The sequence below is a fragment of the Camelina sativa genome, chromosome 11 (genome assembly GCF_000633955.1).
Source record: "Camelina sativa cultivar DH55 chromosome 11, Cs, whole genome shotgun sequence".
Classification (NCBI taxonomy): Eukaryota; Viridiplantae; Streptophyta; class Magnoliopsida; order Brassicales; family Brassicaceae; genus Camelina; species Camelina sativa.
Genome location: NC_025695.1, coordinates 2,680,257 through 2,696,106, shown reverse-complemented (window position 1 = coordinate 2,696,106; position 15,850 = coordinate 2,680,257). Strand labels below are relative to the sequence as shown.

Genomic DNA, 15,850 nt, shown 5'->3' with positions numbered 1-15,850 from the left:
AAAAAAAAAAAAAAAAAAAAAAAATCCCCACTCTCCCATGATTATGATGATTTATTGCCAATATTTCTTTTTGGTTTTATAACCAACAGATCCTTTAAACAATACATCGAAAAATCTAGATTTTAATTTTATTTCCTAGATTTTTTGCTCTTTACAGTTTGACATACTGACTTTACCCGTTAGATTGCTTTATCCTGCGTTTTTTTGTTAATCCTTCTAAAAACATTTAAAATGAGAACAAGAATGTAACAAATTTGCTTTTTTTTGTATAAACTTGTCTCTCTATTCTGGTAATAAGGTTTTTTAAGTTGCGGTTGTAGAGGACAAGAAAATCAGAAAATGCCATAAGCAGCTGAAATTATTTATTTATTTTTTTTGGTTTTGGCCTTTTGGTATTCAAATTTACAAATAAAAAGAATAGTCCAAACAAGATATTTGGAGTTATGTCATATGTGGAACATGGGAAGATGTTTTTATTTAAATGTGGGGAATACCTGAAGCAAAAGATATTCGAAATATCCAGACTTTCTCAATTGTCGTATCAAAACCCACAAAATATATAATACTACTGTATATCTCAGTTTTCCAAAAGAAAACGAACAATTTTTTTTTTAAAAAAGAGTCATTGGATCATGGATTTTTAACAGAATCCAAAAACACAAGTATAATAATAAAAACATTATACAATTATTGAATTGAATAATCAAAAGTGTATATACTCAAACAACTCCATGACGCAAAAGGCATAGGTTAATGATTTCATTAGCGAATAAAAGATCGATCATAGACTAGCTAAGCTTAGGTTAGCCATTAGATAATTAAAAAATCTCTCTATCATCTTCTTTCTCCTATTTTATTTGGCTGGGCACAAAAAGGGTCACTTCGTTACAACTTGCAAATACAAAAAAAGAAAAAAGTTTTTTTTTTTTCACTGGAAATAAAAACACTACAGTTTAAAGATTTTTCACATTCTCACTTGTTGAGATAGAGATAATGGCTCATTATCGATCGATGTCGACGAGACGACAATCATTTGTTTGTCTATATATCTAAGTTACCTTTCTCTCAGCCTTAATCAAATCCCATCCCACCAAAAAGCTCAACACTTTCCCCAAATCTTCAAGCATACATACATACCCATGATTTTACTTTTTATCAAGTTACCTCCTTTTGTTGAAGACCCACTCGTTCTTCCCTTTTCTTAAATAGTAGGAGTATATTTTAGTCAGTCCTCCTCTCTTTGCTTGTTCCTCATGCCTTCTCTCAGCTCTTTGATTTTCCTACCTGACGAAAGAATCTGCTTTTTTTTTTCTTAATTTTGGTCCGGGTTTTGGTTTTGGCATCTCTCTCCCACTAATTTATTGCATTTTAGTTGTCTTGTCTATGTTTTGAGGTAAGGGTTTTTATTTAATCCTCGTGAACACTTTACAGCTCTGCTGAAAGATACTCTACTTTCTTTGCTCCTCTCTTTCACATTCGTTTGTTTCTTAAAGAAGTTTCTAGCTTTCTCTTCTTTTATGTTGTTATACTCTTTTTGCTGTGACCACATAAAAAAAAAAAAAAAAATCCCATTTTTTTGTGACTTTAATGATTTGATTTCAAGTTTTTGTCTGATTGTTGTTGTTTGTATCAGGAACAATGTTTTTGGTTTTGGTTCTATTGAGTTTCACTCTTCTTATTGGTGATGGAGCTTCAAGGCCTCGTAATGTTGATGTTGGAGCCATCTTCAGTGTAGGCACTTTACATGGTGATGTTACAAGCGTTGCCATGAAAGCTGCTGAGGATGATGTCAATTCTGATCCTAGCTTCCTTGGTGGATCTAAATTGCGTATAATGACCTATGATGCCAAGCGCAACGGGTTCCTCACCATCATGGGAGGTGATATAAAGTCATCTTGTTGTTTCATTGATTCTTGTTTTTTTGAAAACTAAACTTTTACTTATCCTTGTGTTGGTTTTTTTTTTAATCTCACAGCATTGCAGTTCATGGAGACTGATGCTGTGGCTATAATTGGTCCTCAGACATCAATAATGGCTCATGTCCTGTCTCATCTTGCAAATGAGCTTAATGTGCCTATGTTGTCATTCACAGCTTTAGACCCTAGCCTCTCGCCTCTCCAGTTCCCGTTCTTTATACAAACAGCACCTAGCGATCTCTTTCTGATGCGTGCCATTGCAGAATTGATAAGTTACTACGGTTGGTCAGATGTGATTGCATTGTACAACGACGATGATAACAGTAGAAACGGTGTAACAGCTTTAGGCGATGAGCTTGAAGGAAGGCGCTGCAAGATTTCATACAAGGCTGTGCTTCCTTTAGATGTGGTGATTACTAGTCCTCGTGAGATCATAGATGAGTTGGTTAAGATTCAAAGGATGGAGTCTCGGGTAATTATTGTGAACACTTTCCCTAAAACAGGTGTGATGATCTTTGAGGAAGCTCAGAAGCTTGGCATGATGGAGAAAGGTTATGTTTGGATAGCTACACCTTGGTTGACTTCTCTGTTAGATTCTGTTATCCCGTTATCTCCCAAGATTGCTGAATCTATTAGAGGTGTGCTCAGTCTCCGTAGTCACACGCCAAATTCAAGAAAGAAAAGAGATTTCGTGGCACGGTGGAACAAGTTGAGTAATGGGACTATCGGGTTAAACGTTTATGGACTCTATGCTTATGATAGTGTCTGGATCGTTGCTCGAGCTGTTAAGACACTTTTAGATAGCGGAGCTAACATTTCCTTCTCTAGCGACCCAAAGCTAACCAGCATGACGAGAGGAGGGTCACTGAATCTAGGTGCATTGAGCATATTTGATCAAGGATCACAATTACGTGATTATATTGTGAATACAAAGATGTCTGGTCTTACAGGTCCAATACAGTTTCTTCCTGACAGATCAATGATACGGCCCTCATATGACATCTTTAACATGGTTGATGAAGGGGTTAAGCAGATAGGGTATTGGTCCAACCATTCTGGGCTCTCTATTATACCTCCAGAGTCACTATACAATAAGCCTTCTAATCGTTCCAGCTCAAACCAACATCTGGACAATGTGACTTGGCCTGGTGGAACTTCTGAGACGCCACGTGGATGGGTTTTTCCTAACAACGGGAGAAGATTGAGAATCGGTGTACCGGACAGAGCAAGCTTCAAGGACTTTGTGTCAAGGGTGGATGGAAGCAACAAAGTGCATGGGTATGCCATTGATGTCTTTGAAGCTGCAGTCAAACTGATTTCTTATCCAGTTCCTCATGAGTTCATCCTTTTTGGAGACGGTCACAAGAACCCAAACTTCAATGAATTTGTCAACAACGTCACTACCGGAGTGAGTAAAAAGAATCAGGAAAATATCATTTGTTTACAAAAACATTGTCGAAACTGACTGTAACTGATTGTGTGAGTTGTTCATTTTTTGCTTTCAGGTGTTTGATGCTGTTGTAGGAGACATAGCTATTGTTACAAAACGAACAAGGATTGTGGATTTCACTCAGCCATACATAGAATCAGGACTTGTCGTGGTTGCTCCTGTTACTAAGCTAAATGATACTCCGTGGGCATTCTTACGCCCTTTTACACCTCCAATGTGGGCTATTACAGCAGCTTTTTTCCTCATTGTTGGATCAGTAATATGGATTCTTGAACATAGAACCAATGATGAGTTTCGTGGACCTCCAAGGAAACAGATAGTTACAATTCTCTGGTTAGTAAAACAGTCACTCAAGATGCATAATATCGATATATTGGCATTTAACATCACACATGATATTATTATTTTTGCAGGTTCAGCTTCTCGACGATGTTTTTCTCACACAGTAAGTTACATCTAAAAAACATCAGCTAACTTACTACAGTACATTTGATGATGTCTCTAAAATCTTTATGCAACTAAACTCGCAGGAGAGAATACAGTGAGCACACTCGGTCGTCTTGTGCTGCTGATCTGGCTTTTTGTGGTACTGATCATAACGTCAAGTTACACAGCGAGTCTTACATCGATTCTTACAGTGCAACAGCTGAACTCACCAATCAAAGGAGTAGACACACTCATCAGCAGCAATGGACGAGTTGGGTTTCAGGTAGGTTCTTATGCTGAAAACTACATGATTGATGAGCTTAACATCGCCAGATCTCGACTTGTACCACTCGGCTCCCCAAAAGAATACGCCACAGCTCTTCAAAACGGAACTGTTGCTGCAATTGTCGATGAACGCCCTTATGTTGATCTCTTCCTCTCAGAGTTCTGTGGATTTGCTATTAGAGGCCAAGAATTCACCAGAAGCGGCTGGGGCTTTGTGAGTACCTTTCATTTGAATTTCCGAATCTCTTTCTTTCTCCCTGCGGCTCGTTTGAACATTAATCTTGATCATCTTCATTGCGTTTCTTTTTTTGTTTAAAGGCATTCCCAAGAGACTCTCCATTAGCAGTTGACATGTCAACCGCGATCTTAGGTCTATCAGAGACAGGACAGCTTCAAAAGATCCATGACAAGTGGCTTTCAAAATCCAACTGCAGTAACCTGAATGGTTCAGAGTCAGTTGAGGATTCAGAACAGCTTAAACTCCGTAGCTTCTGGGGATTATTCCTTGTGTGTGGGATCGCTTGTTTTATCGCTCTCTTCATCTACTTCTTCAAGATAGTCCGCGACTTTTGCCGCCACAACAAGCCTGAGGAAGAAGCTGCCACAGTACCTTCACCAGCTGCTACAGTACCTTCACCAGAAAGTTCGCGTTCTAAAACGTTGCTGACATTTCTAGCTTATTTCGATGAAAAAGAAGAGGAAACCAAGAGAAGGTTGAAGCGTAAACGAATCGATGATCATTCTGTAAGGCCTTCTAGACCATTATAACAGATACATCATTACTCAAGCCATCTTCGTCAGGCATGAAAGATGAAGCAATGCAGACACATACCTCATACATATAGTAGAATACAGATTTTGATTATACTTCAAGAATAAGCCTTGAAGCATACGGAACATTTTAAACCATAAACTTGTAAGACATCATATGATCTTAAAAGAAGGAATTACAACTTTGTATCTATCTGTTTAAAGAAAAGAATCCCAAATTGTCTCTTTCTGTTTCGTTAGGTATATAAGTATGGTTACTATCCAATCCTTCTAGTATAGTAATTGGATTCATTAACATTCATAGATATTTATTCAAAATTTGGGGTTTTCACTTGAGTAGTAGTAAGAAGTTACAATCATTGAACACAGTGAGAGTTATCTATATAAAACTAGCAATAGAGATTTCCACAATAGCCTAGGTAAAAGAGAAATGATGGTGGATTTATTTTGATAGACCTCCATAAACAAATGGTAAGCGATTGAATATGACACCTGATTGAGTTGATTGAGTTATAAGATGAGACACATGTTTTGTTTCCAACAAAAGACACTTCCATGAAAAAGCACATGAGGATTTAGCTTCTTCGTGTTAAGCAAGGAACTTCGTTGATAGTATTCCTTAAATACTCGATGTAATCATCCATGTTTGTGTTTCCCTCTTCAAATTTTGCTAATATTTCCGCTGCTAATAATTCCTTGTTGATGTGTTCAGTTGTAGTAGCTACTGGCGGACGTACTGCATATATTATTGAGGACAAGCAAAACGTCACTGTTATCACAGCAACAATGGATACTAGAGAGACAATCCACCAATCTTTAGGTGGGACGTATTTGTGTGTAGGCAATGATACTTCCTGGATAGGCAATGATACTGCATTAATAAGGTTGAGTGGCGCACACGGACAAACACATCCGGAGGAATGAACATTTTCTGAAAAATACACAACAAGGACTAGTAACTACAAAGGGTGAGACAAACAAACAAACACTCACACAAGAAAAATATAGTAGTAGCCTGCCACAACTAAACCTGCTTCTTTTGTAAAGTCCGTAGCTGTTGCATGAGACACGACTAAAATCAATAGTCCTAGAAACCGTCGGCTTGTGTACAAGAACGTTTTGGTACGTCGTAAACATCTTTCAAAATCAACCATGGTAACCCTATATGAACATATAAAACAATGGTGTTGTAAGAGATTTGCTTATAACTCCCACAAATTCTCATTCAAATTAATAATCTAATTACTCAACTACACACATAACTACAACAATTAGAGATCATTCTAACCCTGATCAGTTTTTTTTTTGTTTTTTGTTTTTTTTTTTGTCGTGAGTTCTAATTGATCAGCTTCATACACAAGATTGCTACAAATCAGATACAAAAATGCTACAAGAGAGAAAACTCCATACCAAAAACGAGAAGAGCGATTGGCTAGAGTGTAGGTCCGATGAAACCTTCTCGACGAGGAAGAAGAACATAAAATTTAAGAGAAATCAAATGCCTAATAAACAAATTGTTTAGCCTCAGAATTCGGGTAGTCCGTTCGGTTCAAACCAGTTCTTTTCAGTTCCGGATAGTTAGGAGAATTTAGTTTCTAGATAAGATCAGGTTCGTCGGTTATATCTCTCGGAGTCTCGGTCATTTTGCTCAACGTATATGGGAGACAAAATGTAACTCTATTTAACTATGTGCAAGCAAGCAAAAGCCTAAACCGAGCTGTAATCATCAACCGGACGATTCCAAAGGTACCGGTTGAGTTTGGTTTTTTAATAGGTTGGTTAGTGATGGCTTATTAGCAGTGTTCAAGAAAGCGATCTAGGCGGCCGCCTAGGCGCCGTCTAGGCGCTAGGCGCTCAGCAGACGCCTAGATGACCATCTAACCCGCTTAAAATTACATACATTTTATTTTAATATTTATTTTTGATTTTTAAATTACATATAATTAAATTATTATGTTTTATATCTATATACGTAATTATAAACATTTATATGTTGTTAATATAACTTAAATAAATGTATTTTTCTTATCGTTGTTTATAATTTATAAATTTTTTATTTTTATAACATATATTTTAATATAATTATATATATAATGTTTTATGTTGGAAACGCCTAAACCGCCTAAAAACCGTCTAGGCTCCGACTAAGCGTTCTAGGCGCTAGGCGTTGGGTCACCACCCAGATACCGCCTAGCGCTTTCTTGAACACTGCTTATTAGTGATTTGCCTCAGGAAAATATTGAATAATTTGGTAAATGGATCTCCACCTCAATAGTCACTACTACTCACTAGATTTTGAAAACATTTTATAAACCCTAACAAATAAACCTTAAGATTAGGTTAATCATATTGTTCATCTTGGTGTCTCCCTTGTTATTGCGATTTGAAGGTTTAGCTTCAGTTCCATCAATGGCGACCCTATGTTTTCAATCTCCTTCAAAACCCATTTTCAACTTCCACCCAAAAACCAAACCTTCAAAGTCTTTAATCACTAAAGTCTCCATCTTTAAACCCAGAGCCACCGTACAATCACAAGGCCTTGTCATCGCCACCGAGCCAGAACCAGTTTTCACCTCCGTCAAGACTTTTGCTCCGGCGACTGTTGCGAATCTAGGACCAGGCTTTGATTTCTTAGGATGCGCCGTCGACGGTCTCGGTGACCACGTCACTCTCCACGTGGATCCCTCTGTCCGTAACGGAGATATCTCAATCTCTGAAATCACCGGAACCACAACTAAACTCAGCTTTGATCCACACCAGAACTGCGCCGGGATCGCAGCTATGGCGACGATGAAGATGCTTGGGATCAAATCTGTTGGTTTATCGTTAGCTTTGCGTAAAGGTCTTCCTTTAGGGAGTGGTTTAGGTTCCAGTGCGGCTAGTGCCGCCGCAGCAGCTGTGGCAGTTAACGAACTATTTGGCCGGAAGTTAGGAAACGACGAGCTTGTTCTCGCCGGATTAGAATCGGAAGCGAAAGTCTCAGGCTTTCACGCTGATAACATAGCGCCGGCGATTATGGGTGGATTCGTTTTGATCAGAAGCTACGAGCCGCTTGATTTAAAACCTTTGAGGTTCCCATTAGAGAAAGATCTCTTCTTTGTTCTCGTTAGCCCTGATTTCGAAGCTCCAACTAAGAAAATGAGAGCAGCACTAGCCAAAGAGATTCCAATGGCTGATCATGTTTGGAACAGTAGTCAAGCGGCGGCGTTAGTGGCTGCTGTTGTGGAAGGTGACGTGGCGAGTCTTGGGAAGGCGCTTTCGTCTGATAAAGTAGTGGAGCCGAAGAGAGCACCCTTGATTCCGGGGATGGAAGCTGTGAAGAAAGCTGCTTTAGAAGCTGGAGCATTTGGTTGCACCATAAGTGGAGCTGGTCCAACGGCGGTTGCGGTTATCGACACGGCGGAGAAAGGTTATGAGATCGGAGAGAAAATGGTCGAAGCGTTTTCGAGATTTGGAAACTTAAAGTCTGTTGCTTCTGTGAAGAAACTTGACAAAATCGGAGCTAGACTTATCAAAAGCATGTAACTTTTTGGAGTTTTTAAGGATTTGTTTCTATGGATTCTGCAAATGGTAAAATGATGATAATAAAAGAGAGTTTGAAACTTCTTTTGTTCTCCCCACATGAGGAAGAAGAAACAGAGAGAGAGAGAGAGATAATTATTACTGCACAAAGTAAATAAGACAACAACAAATCCACATGGAGATGGAAAACATTACACAAACTTGATATCTCAAGTCTTCTAGTTTCTCAGTCGACTTTAGCAGCTTCAGCTTGTCTAGCTCCAAGAGAGAAGAACTCAGTGATGACTTCAAGTGGCATGCCTTTAGTTTCGGGGACTTTAATGAACACAAAGACCCATGAGATGCAACAGACGATTGCGTACATTCCAAACACACCAGCAAGTCCAACGGATTTGAGCAGCACAGGGAGACTGTAGGTGACGATAATGTCGCATATCCAGAAGGTGAGTGCGCAAATGGCGATGCAGATTCCGCGGACTCGAGTTGGGAAGATCTCTGAGCAGAGGATGTTTGGAGCCGGACCAAAACCCATCACGAAGAAACAAAAGTAAAGCACGACACTTGCGGTTGATAAGACCGCGTGCACTATGCTGTTCATTTGAACTATATTCGAGACTACTAATACCAACAGAGATGCTATCAAGATCGGTATCGTGGTGAGAAGCAAGGTCCTGCAAGAAAAAGAAAACATTTCATTAGCTTGTTTTGCTTTGTATGTATTGTGAATGAATCAAAATCAAAGGAAGTTTTCAGTTTTAACTACCTTCGACCAGATAGATCCATGAGCCTCATTGCAACAGCTATGGCAGGTAACATCACAAAGGTTGTCAATGCACTTATAAGTAAGGATGCAGAAGAAGAACTAATCCCCAAGTTTGATAGTAGAATCCCAACACCCGCCTGCTCGAGGATTTGAGGTGTGTAGTATAGAACTCCATTGATGCCTGAGAACTGCATTGTCACAAAAAAAATACACAAAGTTACCATGCAGATTCTTTTTATGTGATTCACTAAGTTTGATGTCGTCTCTATCTTAGATTACCTGCTGAAGTATTTGAAGTCCGACTCCTACGACTAACGCACGTTTGACTCCAGGATCTTGAAGATCATGCCAAATTGACCCTTTAGGTGTTTCCGATGGATGCAGCATAGCAGGACCAATTGTGTGTTCTCTGAGAAGGTCTTTGGAATAAAGAGCTGGTTGGCTAACCAAAGCAGATGCTTGTACAAACTCTGAGTCACCAGTTGCACCACCTCCAGGTAATGAAACAATTGAGCCACGTCGAGATCCTGGGAAACCTTCTTGATGCAAGTATATCCGCTTAAATCCACCTTCTTTCTCCCCTGATTCATCTTCTCTTTCAGTCCATTTCCATGCCACTTGCCATCCACCTCCAATCCCCATACTACTCGCTCCTTCCCCTTGAGCTCCCTGCACTTGACTTCCATGTCTGAAGGTAGAAAGAGTACCATGAGCAGTGTGAGGCATGTCTTTCTCCATGCTTGTCGTTTGACGTGAGATCAACGGAGAATGAAGTTCATCATCAGAATCATCTCCATGGTCGGATGGATAGTCCTCACCTTCTCCAACAAGATTCTCTTCATCCCAATCTTCATGTCTTTGTTGGTTCCCTCCCACACTGAACATACTCCCAAAATGAGGGAACAAGGCACTCCTCATGCTTCCAGTTTCCGGCATCTTTTCGTGAACGCTCCCAAACAGTGTGACAAGAGGATCAATCAATGAGCCTTGCCTCTTGCTCATTGTGCTTCCATGGCGAGACAAAACACTCACAGTGCTTCCTCCTTTGACTGGCCTAGCAACCCAACTCAGCCCTTCTTCTGCACCATACAACTTAATCTGATCCTTATCTACAGCTATATCATGATCATCAGTGACTTCATCAGCAGGACCGATTATATATTCCTCTATGGTTGTTTCACCTCCAACTCCAAGACCCTCAACCAACAAAGCCATCTCACCTAATCATTGCCACATAAGAACATTCAATAGAAAAGAACTTGTTCACTGAAAAAAATTAGAATCAGAATGATCTAAAGACTAACCAGACACATCTTCCCGACCACGTAGTCTCTGTAGTACCCGCTTTGCTTCAAGCATTCGGCCTTTGCTTACGAGCCACCTTGGAGACTCAGGCAAGAAGAAGACTGTGAGGAAGAAAAAGATAAGGGAAGGGATGAAAAGGACACCAAGCATCAACCTCCAGTTAGGAGATGGCATCAACGACATCCCGAATACCATACAGTAAGATAAGAACATCCCTCCAGAGCCAGTGAACTGCGGAAGCGTATTCAAGAGACCCCTTATCTCAGGAGGTGCAGTCTCGGATATATAAATAGGAACAAGTGTGACCACAATACCAACCCCAAATCCATCTAACAACCTTCCTAAGAGCAGAACATAAACGTTGGGAGACCATAGCATCACTAGAGAACCAACAAAGTAGAGAAATGAGGACAATATTAGCATGGGACGGCGACCAAGCAAATCAGCTACACCTCCGGAGCATGTTGTAATCAGAGTAGCACCAATAAGTGACATCGCCACAATTAGACCTTCCACTGATGGATTACTCTCCAAATTAAACTCCTTTTTTATGTACAACACAGCTCCTGCAGAGTCCCAANTGACCACAATACCAACCCCAAATCCATCTAACAACCTTCCTAAGAGCAGAACATAAACGTTGGGAGACCATAGCATCACTAGAGAACCAACAAAGTAGAGAATTGAGGACAATATTAGCATGGGACGGCGACCAAGCAAATCAGCTACACCTCCGGAGCATGTTGTAATCAGAGTAGCACCAATAAGTGACATGGCCACAATTAGACCTTCCACTGATGGATTACTCTCCAAATTAAACTCCTTTTTAATGTACAACACAGCTCCTGCAGAGTCCCAATTAAAGGTTAAAATCCATCACACAAAAGCAAAAGAGATCAAGCTAAAAGGATGAAACAGAATCTGTGAATTGTATCAAACACCCCATCAAAAAAAATCCTTTCTTTCTTCGATCCTACAGACAGAATTATGGATTCGAACATATAATAAACAACCAAAACCAATCTCACCTGCAATTGTGGCGTTATCCCATCCTTGTAACAAGTTGCCAACAGCAGCAGCAACAGCAACAAGTACAGCTCCACTCATAATTCCCGTCTTATCTTTAGCGAATTTCGAAAAACAGAGTCACTGGCCAACGATGAGTGAGACAAAACCCACCTGAAAAATCGAAATCAGACACAATCTCACTGGTGAGCTAAAAAGATAAACAGAGAGAGATAACACCAAAAAAAAGCATGACCTAAGACTATAACAAACCCTTTAGTGACGTAAAAAGATACAGAGGAGTTCTGGAAGAAAGATAAAAACAGAGGTAAATAAATAACCCACAGATGTCAAAAATCGAAACTTTTAGTAAAATTTGACTACTTTTTATTATTATCTCTTCTTCCAAGTAGAAGAGAAGAGAAGAGAAACCAAGTCAAATGGAGAGAATATGATATATATAAGAGAGAGAGAGATGGAAAACTAGGGTTTGCAAACTTGGAAAAGGAGGCAGAACAAGCCACTATCAGTGAACCGCTGCTGCTTCAATGGCGTCACTACGCAATCAAAAAAAAGCATTTTTATTTATTTTCCCTTTTGGTTTAAAAATTTAAATCAGAAAAAAAAAGAAAACGAAAGCTAGATTTCGAAATAACCGTGAGAATATAAAATTGATTACTTTTTTTTTTTGTGTGTGTTTTGCGAAAGGACTGTGAACAGAGAGACAAGCCTATGGGATAAGTGACACCTGCCTCTTTGCTCCTGTCCTCTCACACCACGTATGTCTATTGTATATGCTCTCTCTTTCTCTCTCTCTCTATCTATCTATCTATCTATCTCTCGTGTTTGCGTACAGAATCATTTTCAGAGAGTTAACACCAATAAACCTATTAAATTTGTCATCTTTTGGATTTGGGTCCACGAGTTTGTAACATCAGTCATTTATTCACCGTTCAAAACTTCTAGAGTTCAAAATTCTCGACAATGTTCTTCTCTTTACCATATTGGGTTGGCATTCATGAAGTAAAGGTCCAAACTTTTAATAAATTAGGGACATCTAAATAGCATATGGTTTTAATTGTATTTTCTATATTTATTAAATATCTGATACAATTAGAATAAAACATAGTTGTAGAGGTGGGTATAATAAATTTGGAGTTCGTATGTAGTAGATGTGTCTTCAAAACCTATGAGTTTTATTGTCGGCATGATTGGGGAAAATGATTGGTACTTGCTTTTGTAAATACGAAGAAAGATAAGGATTGATTTCTGAAATCTTAGATCTATTTCGGAGTATAAGAGAGAGATCAAATATCTGAGCTATGTAAGCATGAGTTGAGTTTTCTGAAAATAAAGTTATTGTTTAAAGTAAAGTTTAGTTTGTTTACATCCGGGAAAGCATCTTCAAATCATTTCAACTTTACATAATTAATCAAGAAAAAAAAATGCAATAATGGAGAATATTGTCCAAACACAATGAGACACCTTAACTTGTTTAATCGTGAGTCGTATTCGTATGTTACAAATATAATGATTAGTTTTATTTCTTCACTTTGCTAATATTTTTTCTCTTTACAGATTAAAAGGGAAGGAAAGAAAAAGGAATGCATTTATATTGATGATTGGTAAATTCGTTGTACGTGGTAATTAATAACTTTCAGAAGAAAATATCTTAAAAGTGATATTATTTATAAAAAAAAGCATCTACATAATTGGTTATATGAATATATTTGACTCTCATAAGTTTTTAGATATTTTTCCGGAAATGAACGTACAAGGACACTGTATAATAAGCGTTACGAATGGGACACACACACCACATTAATATATACAAACACGAAACAGAATCTTTTTACATAGACTGGCATGTGAATGCGAATATATAAAGATTCTTGTCCACATCATCATTAATCATCATGACATGGTTTCTTAAACTTCCGTAGAATAGAAGAAACGGACCATTTCATTTATTTTTGTTGGACATCACGGACCATTTCATTTGTGTTCACTGGTTCGACATCGAGAGATCTAACAGGAGAGTTTGGTAAGAAATTAGCCAGCAAAATGATATAATGTATATATATATATATCCCAAAATATGTGTTTGTTTGGGTGAAAGTCTCCAATTTGATACAGTCCGTCAGTCGTGTGAAGGTGTCGACTTCGATAAATCCGAGGGTTTTTTTCATTCAAAAATTCGGGTTTTGTTTCTTCCGTATCACTAATTTGAAACTGAAAGTAACATTTTATCATTGGGTCTAAAGTCTAAAGTCTAAACAATACAATAAAACGGCCATTATGGTGTGTGATGTTTGTATTTGAGTATTGGGCCAGGTCAGTGGATAAAAGGCCCAAACACAAACCGAATGGTAGATGACCCGTCTAGTTTTTATGTGTCTTTACTTTGAATTGATTTATATATCAATCAATTTAACGTAAACCCTTGTACATTTTAATCTGCATTTCGACATACTTCATTGTGTGTGTTCAATCAAATATAGTGAAAGTGGAAAGATTCCTGAAAGCAAAAATTATAGAGATTGTGGTGTTACACTAATATATGATTGCGATTGTCTCGCTGTTAAACTCGATAGGGATTTTTGTGAGCTTAAAAAGTAAAAAGTACTAAAAAATGATTCCAAAATAGTATCCAACATTATAGTTTTTTTTCCTCTATAATAAGTATAAATAATATGGTGCACCACACCACCACTCCAATAAATCAAACGACAAACATAACAACAAGAAGAAGAGTGCTGGATTGTGCAGGTCAATGGTCATCGTCATCGACTTATTATAATTCGAATACTCAAATTTTGATTATCCAACAAAAAGAACTAATAATATTCTCATGTACAACCTTTCTAATTTTTATATAAAAAATAAAAAAAAACAAATATTCTCATGTATCGACCAAAAGAGGAACTGGTTTTAATAATTCAAAAGTGAAGAAGGTGAGAGGAAACCGCGGAGAGAGAGAGAGAGTCAGAGAGGAGTAGCTGGTGAGCACTAATTAAGGGCAAGGACCTTTCTTCGCTCAATCGCCGCCGTAAACTAAAGCCATCACATTCTCATCCAACGAATCTTATTTATCCGACCAAACAAAACTAACTAAAAAAAATCTATTTTTTTTAATTTATTTATTTTATTTTATTTTACTTCCATCTCGAAATATAAATTGTTCTTTATAAAATAGTATTGTAGCTTTCCCTTTTTTTGGTCTACTAAATTTTACTTTCTCCTTTTAAGTCAGATTCCTAATCCATTCATTCTTTCAGTCTTCTTCCTTCTCTTTCGCCGTTCTGAGTACTTCTACTACTGGTAAACTAGATCCTCTTTTCCCTTTTTGCTTTTGTTTCATTCTCTCTTGTTTTTGTGATTCTTTTATCAAAGATCTCCATTGAAACTTCTTCTTAGCTCTTCTTGTGTTTTGTCTTTTTATTTTCTCGTTAGTTTGACTATTTGATCTGATGTGGGTTTTGCGTCTTCTTTACTTGTGATTGTTAAAGTTCGTTACTTTTTCTTTCTTCTAGTTTAGCTTCTGAGATTTGTTCTGATTATTTCAAGGTTTTGACTTTGTGACAGTGTTTTTTCAAAATCATATATATGAACAGTTCCTTGGATGAAGAACCACAGATAGTGAAAGTTGCTGTCTTTAAACTAGGATTTGGTCAATTCCCATTGTTTCATGGGCAATTCATGCCGTGGATCTTTGAAAGACAAAATCTCCCAAGGCAATAACAATAAGCCTGAAGATAGTCATAACTCTAAAACATCTGCTACCAACGTTTCTTCTAGTTCCGACGACCATTCTCCTACCAACAACAACGCTGCAGAGAAAGACAACAACGACAGCAAAAATCCAGCTCTTGTTATTCCTTTAAGAGAACCAATCATGAGGCGTAACCCGGACAATCAAGCTTACTATGTTCTTGGTCATAAGACACCAAACATTCGTGATTTCTATACTCTTAGCCGTAAGCTAGGACAAGGTCAATTTGGAACGACTTATCTATGCACAGAAGTTGCCACGGGGATTGACTACGCTTGTAAGTCCATATCCAAGAGGAAGTTGATCTCCAAGGAAGATGTTGAGGATGTTAGAAGGGAGATTCAGATTATGCACCATTTAGCTGGTCACGGTAATATCGTGACCATCAAAGGAGCTTATGAGGACTCTTTGTATGTTCACATTGTGATGGAGCTTTGTGCTGGAGGTGAATTGTTTGATAGGATTATTCAGAGAGGGCATTACAGCGAGAGGAAAGCTGCTGAGCTTACTAAGATCATTGTTGGGGTTGTTGAAGCGTGTCATTCTCTTGGTGTTATGCATAGAGACTTGAAGCCTGAGAATTTCTTGTTGGTTAATAAGGATGATGATTTCTCCCTCAAGGCTATTGATTTTGG

General features: G+C 38.2%; 4 protein-coding genes and 1 long non-coding RNA gene across 12 annotated transcripts in view; 3 read left to right on the top strand and 2 right to left on the bottom strand.

Annotated features, from left to right (window-relative positions):
* On the top strand, nucleotides 839–5,079 carry LOC104721253 (glutamate receptor 3.2-like). The gene is made up of 7 exons (XM_010439192.2): nucleotides 839–1,393; nucleotides 1,634–1,879; nucleotides 1,976–3,324; nucleotides 3,422–3,699; nucleotides 3,780–3,811; nucleotides 3,897–4,291; nucleotides 4,396–5,079. The coding sequence occupies exons 2-7, from the start codon at nucleotides 1,639–1,641 to the stop codon at nucleotides 4,843–4,845; spliced, it is 2,745 nt and encodes a 914-aa protein (XP_010437494.1). The 5' UTR covers nucleotides 839–1,393; nucleotides 1,634–1,638; the 3' UTR covers nucleotides 4,846–5,079.
* LOC104721252 lies at nucleotides 5,269–6,397 on the bottom strand. Its single transcript, XR_756953.1, has 3 exons — nucleotides 6,259–6,397; nucleotides 5,879–6,009; nucleotides 5,269–5,779 (listed from the first exon to the last, which is right to left on the bottom strand). It is a non-coding gene; the product is annotated as an uncharacterized LOC104721252 (long non-coding RNA).
* Nucleotides 7,085–8,520, top strand: LOC104721250 (homoserine kinase-like). 2 transcript variants are annotated; one of them, XM_010439189.2, is made up of 2 exons: nucleotides 7,086–8,277; nucleotides 8,485–8,520. In XM_010439189.2, exons 1-2 carry the CDS (start codon nucleotides 7,258–7,260, stop codon nucleotides 8,503–8,505), a joined length of 1,041 nt encoding a protein of 346 aa, XP_010437491.1. In that variant the 5' UTR covers nucleotides 7,086–7,257; the 3' UTR covers nucleotides 8,506–8,520. The 2 variants fall into 2 exon arrangements, with proteins under 2 accessions (XP_010437490.1, XP_010437491.1); XM_010439188.1 differs by lacking the exon at nucleotides 8,485–8,520 and having other exon boundaries at nucleotides 7,085–8,452.
* On the bottom strand, nucleotides 8,440–12,040 carry LOC104721251 (monosaccharide-sensing protein 2-like). 3 transcript variants are annotated; one of them, XM_019232585.1, is made up of 7 exons: nucleotides 11,717–12,035; nucleotides 11,467–11,617; nucleotides 11,032–11,283; nucleotides 10,438–10,752; nucleotides 9,413–10,353; nucleotides 9,134–9,321; nucleotides 8,578–9,041 (listed from the first exon to the last, which is right to left on the bottom strand). In XM_019232585.1, the coding sequence occupies exons 2-7, from the start codon at nucleotides 11,543–11,545 to the stop codon at nucleotides 8,597–8,599; spliced, it is 2,220 nt and encodes a 739-aa protein (XP_019088130.1). In that variant the 5' UTR covers nucleotides 11,546–11,617; nucleotides 11,717–12,035; the 3' UTR covers nucleotides 8,578–8,596. The 3 variants fall into 3 exon arrangements, with proteins under 3 accessions (XP_019088132.1, XP_019088130.1, XP_019088131.1); XM_019232587.1 differs by lacking the exon at nucleotides 11,032–11,283 and having other exon boundaries at nucleotides 8,440–9,041; nucleotides 10,438–11,004; nucleotides 11,717–12,034; XM_019232586.1 differs by lacking the exon at nucleotides 11,032–11,283 and having other exon boundaries at nucleotides 10,438–11,004; nucleotides 11,942–12,040.
* The window catches only part of LOC104721249 (calcium-dependent protein kinase 5-like), an 11,366-nt gene continuing 10,155 nt past the window's right edge, over nucleotides 14,640–15,850 (top strand). For 2 of the 5 annotated variants that reach the window (XM_019232589.1, XM_010439186.2), the window contains exons 1-2: nucleotides 14,641–14,764; nucleotides 15,029–15,429. In XM_019232589.1, the coding sequence (XP_019088134.1) occupies nucleotides 15,132–15,429 (298 nt within the window). In that variant the 5' untranslated portion in view covers nucleotides 14,641–14,764; nucleotides 15,029–15,131. Of the gene's footprint in view, nucleotides 14,765–15,028; nucleotides 15,837–15,850 lie in introns of all 5 variants that reach the window. The other 3 variants (XM_019232591.1, XM_019232588.1, XM_019232590.1) reach the window with 3 other exon arrangements.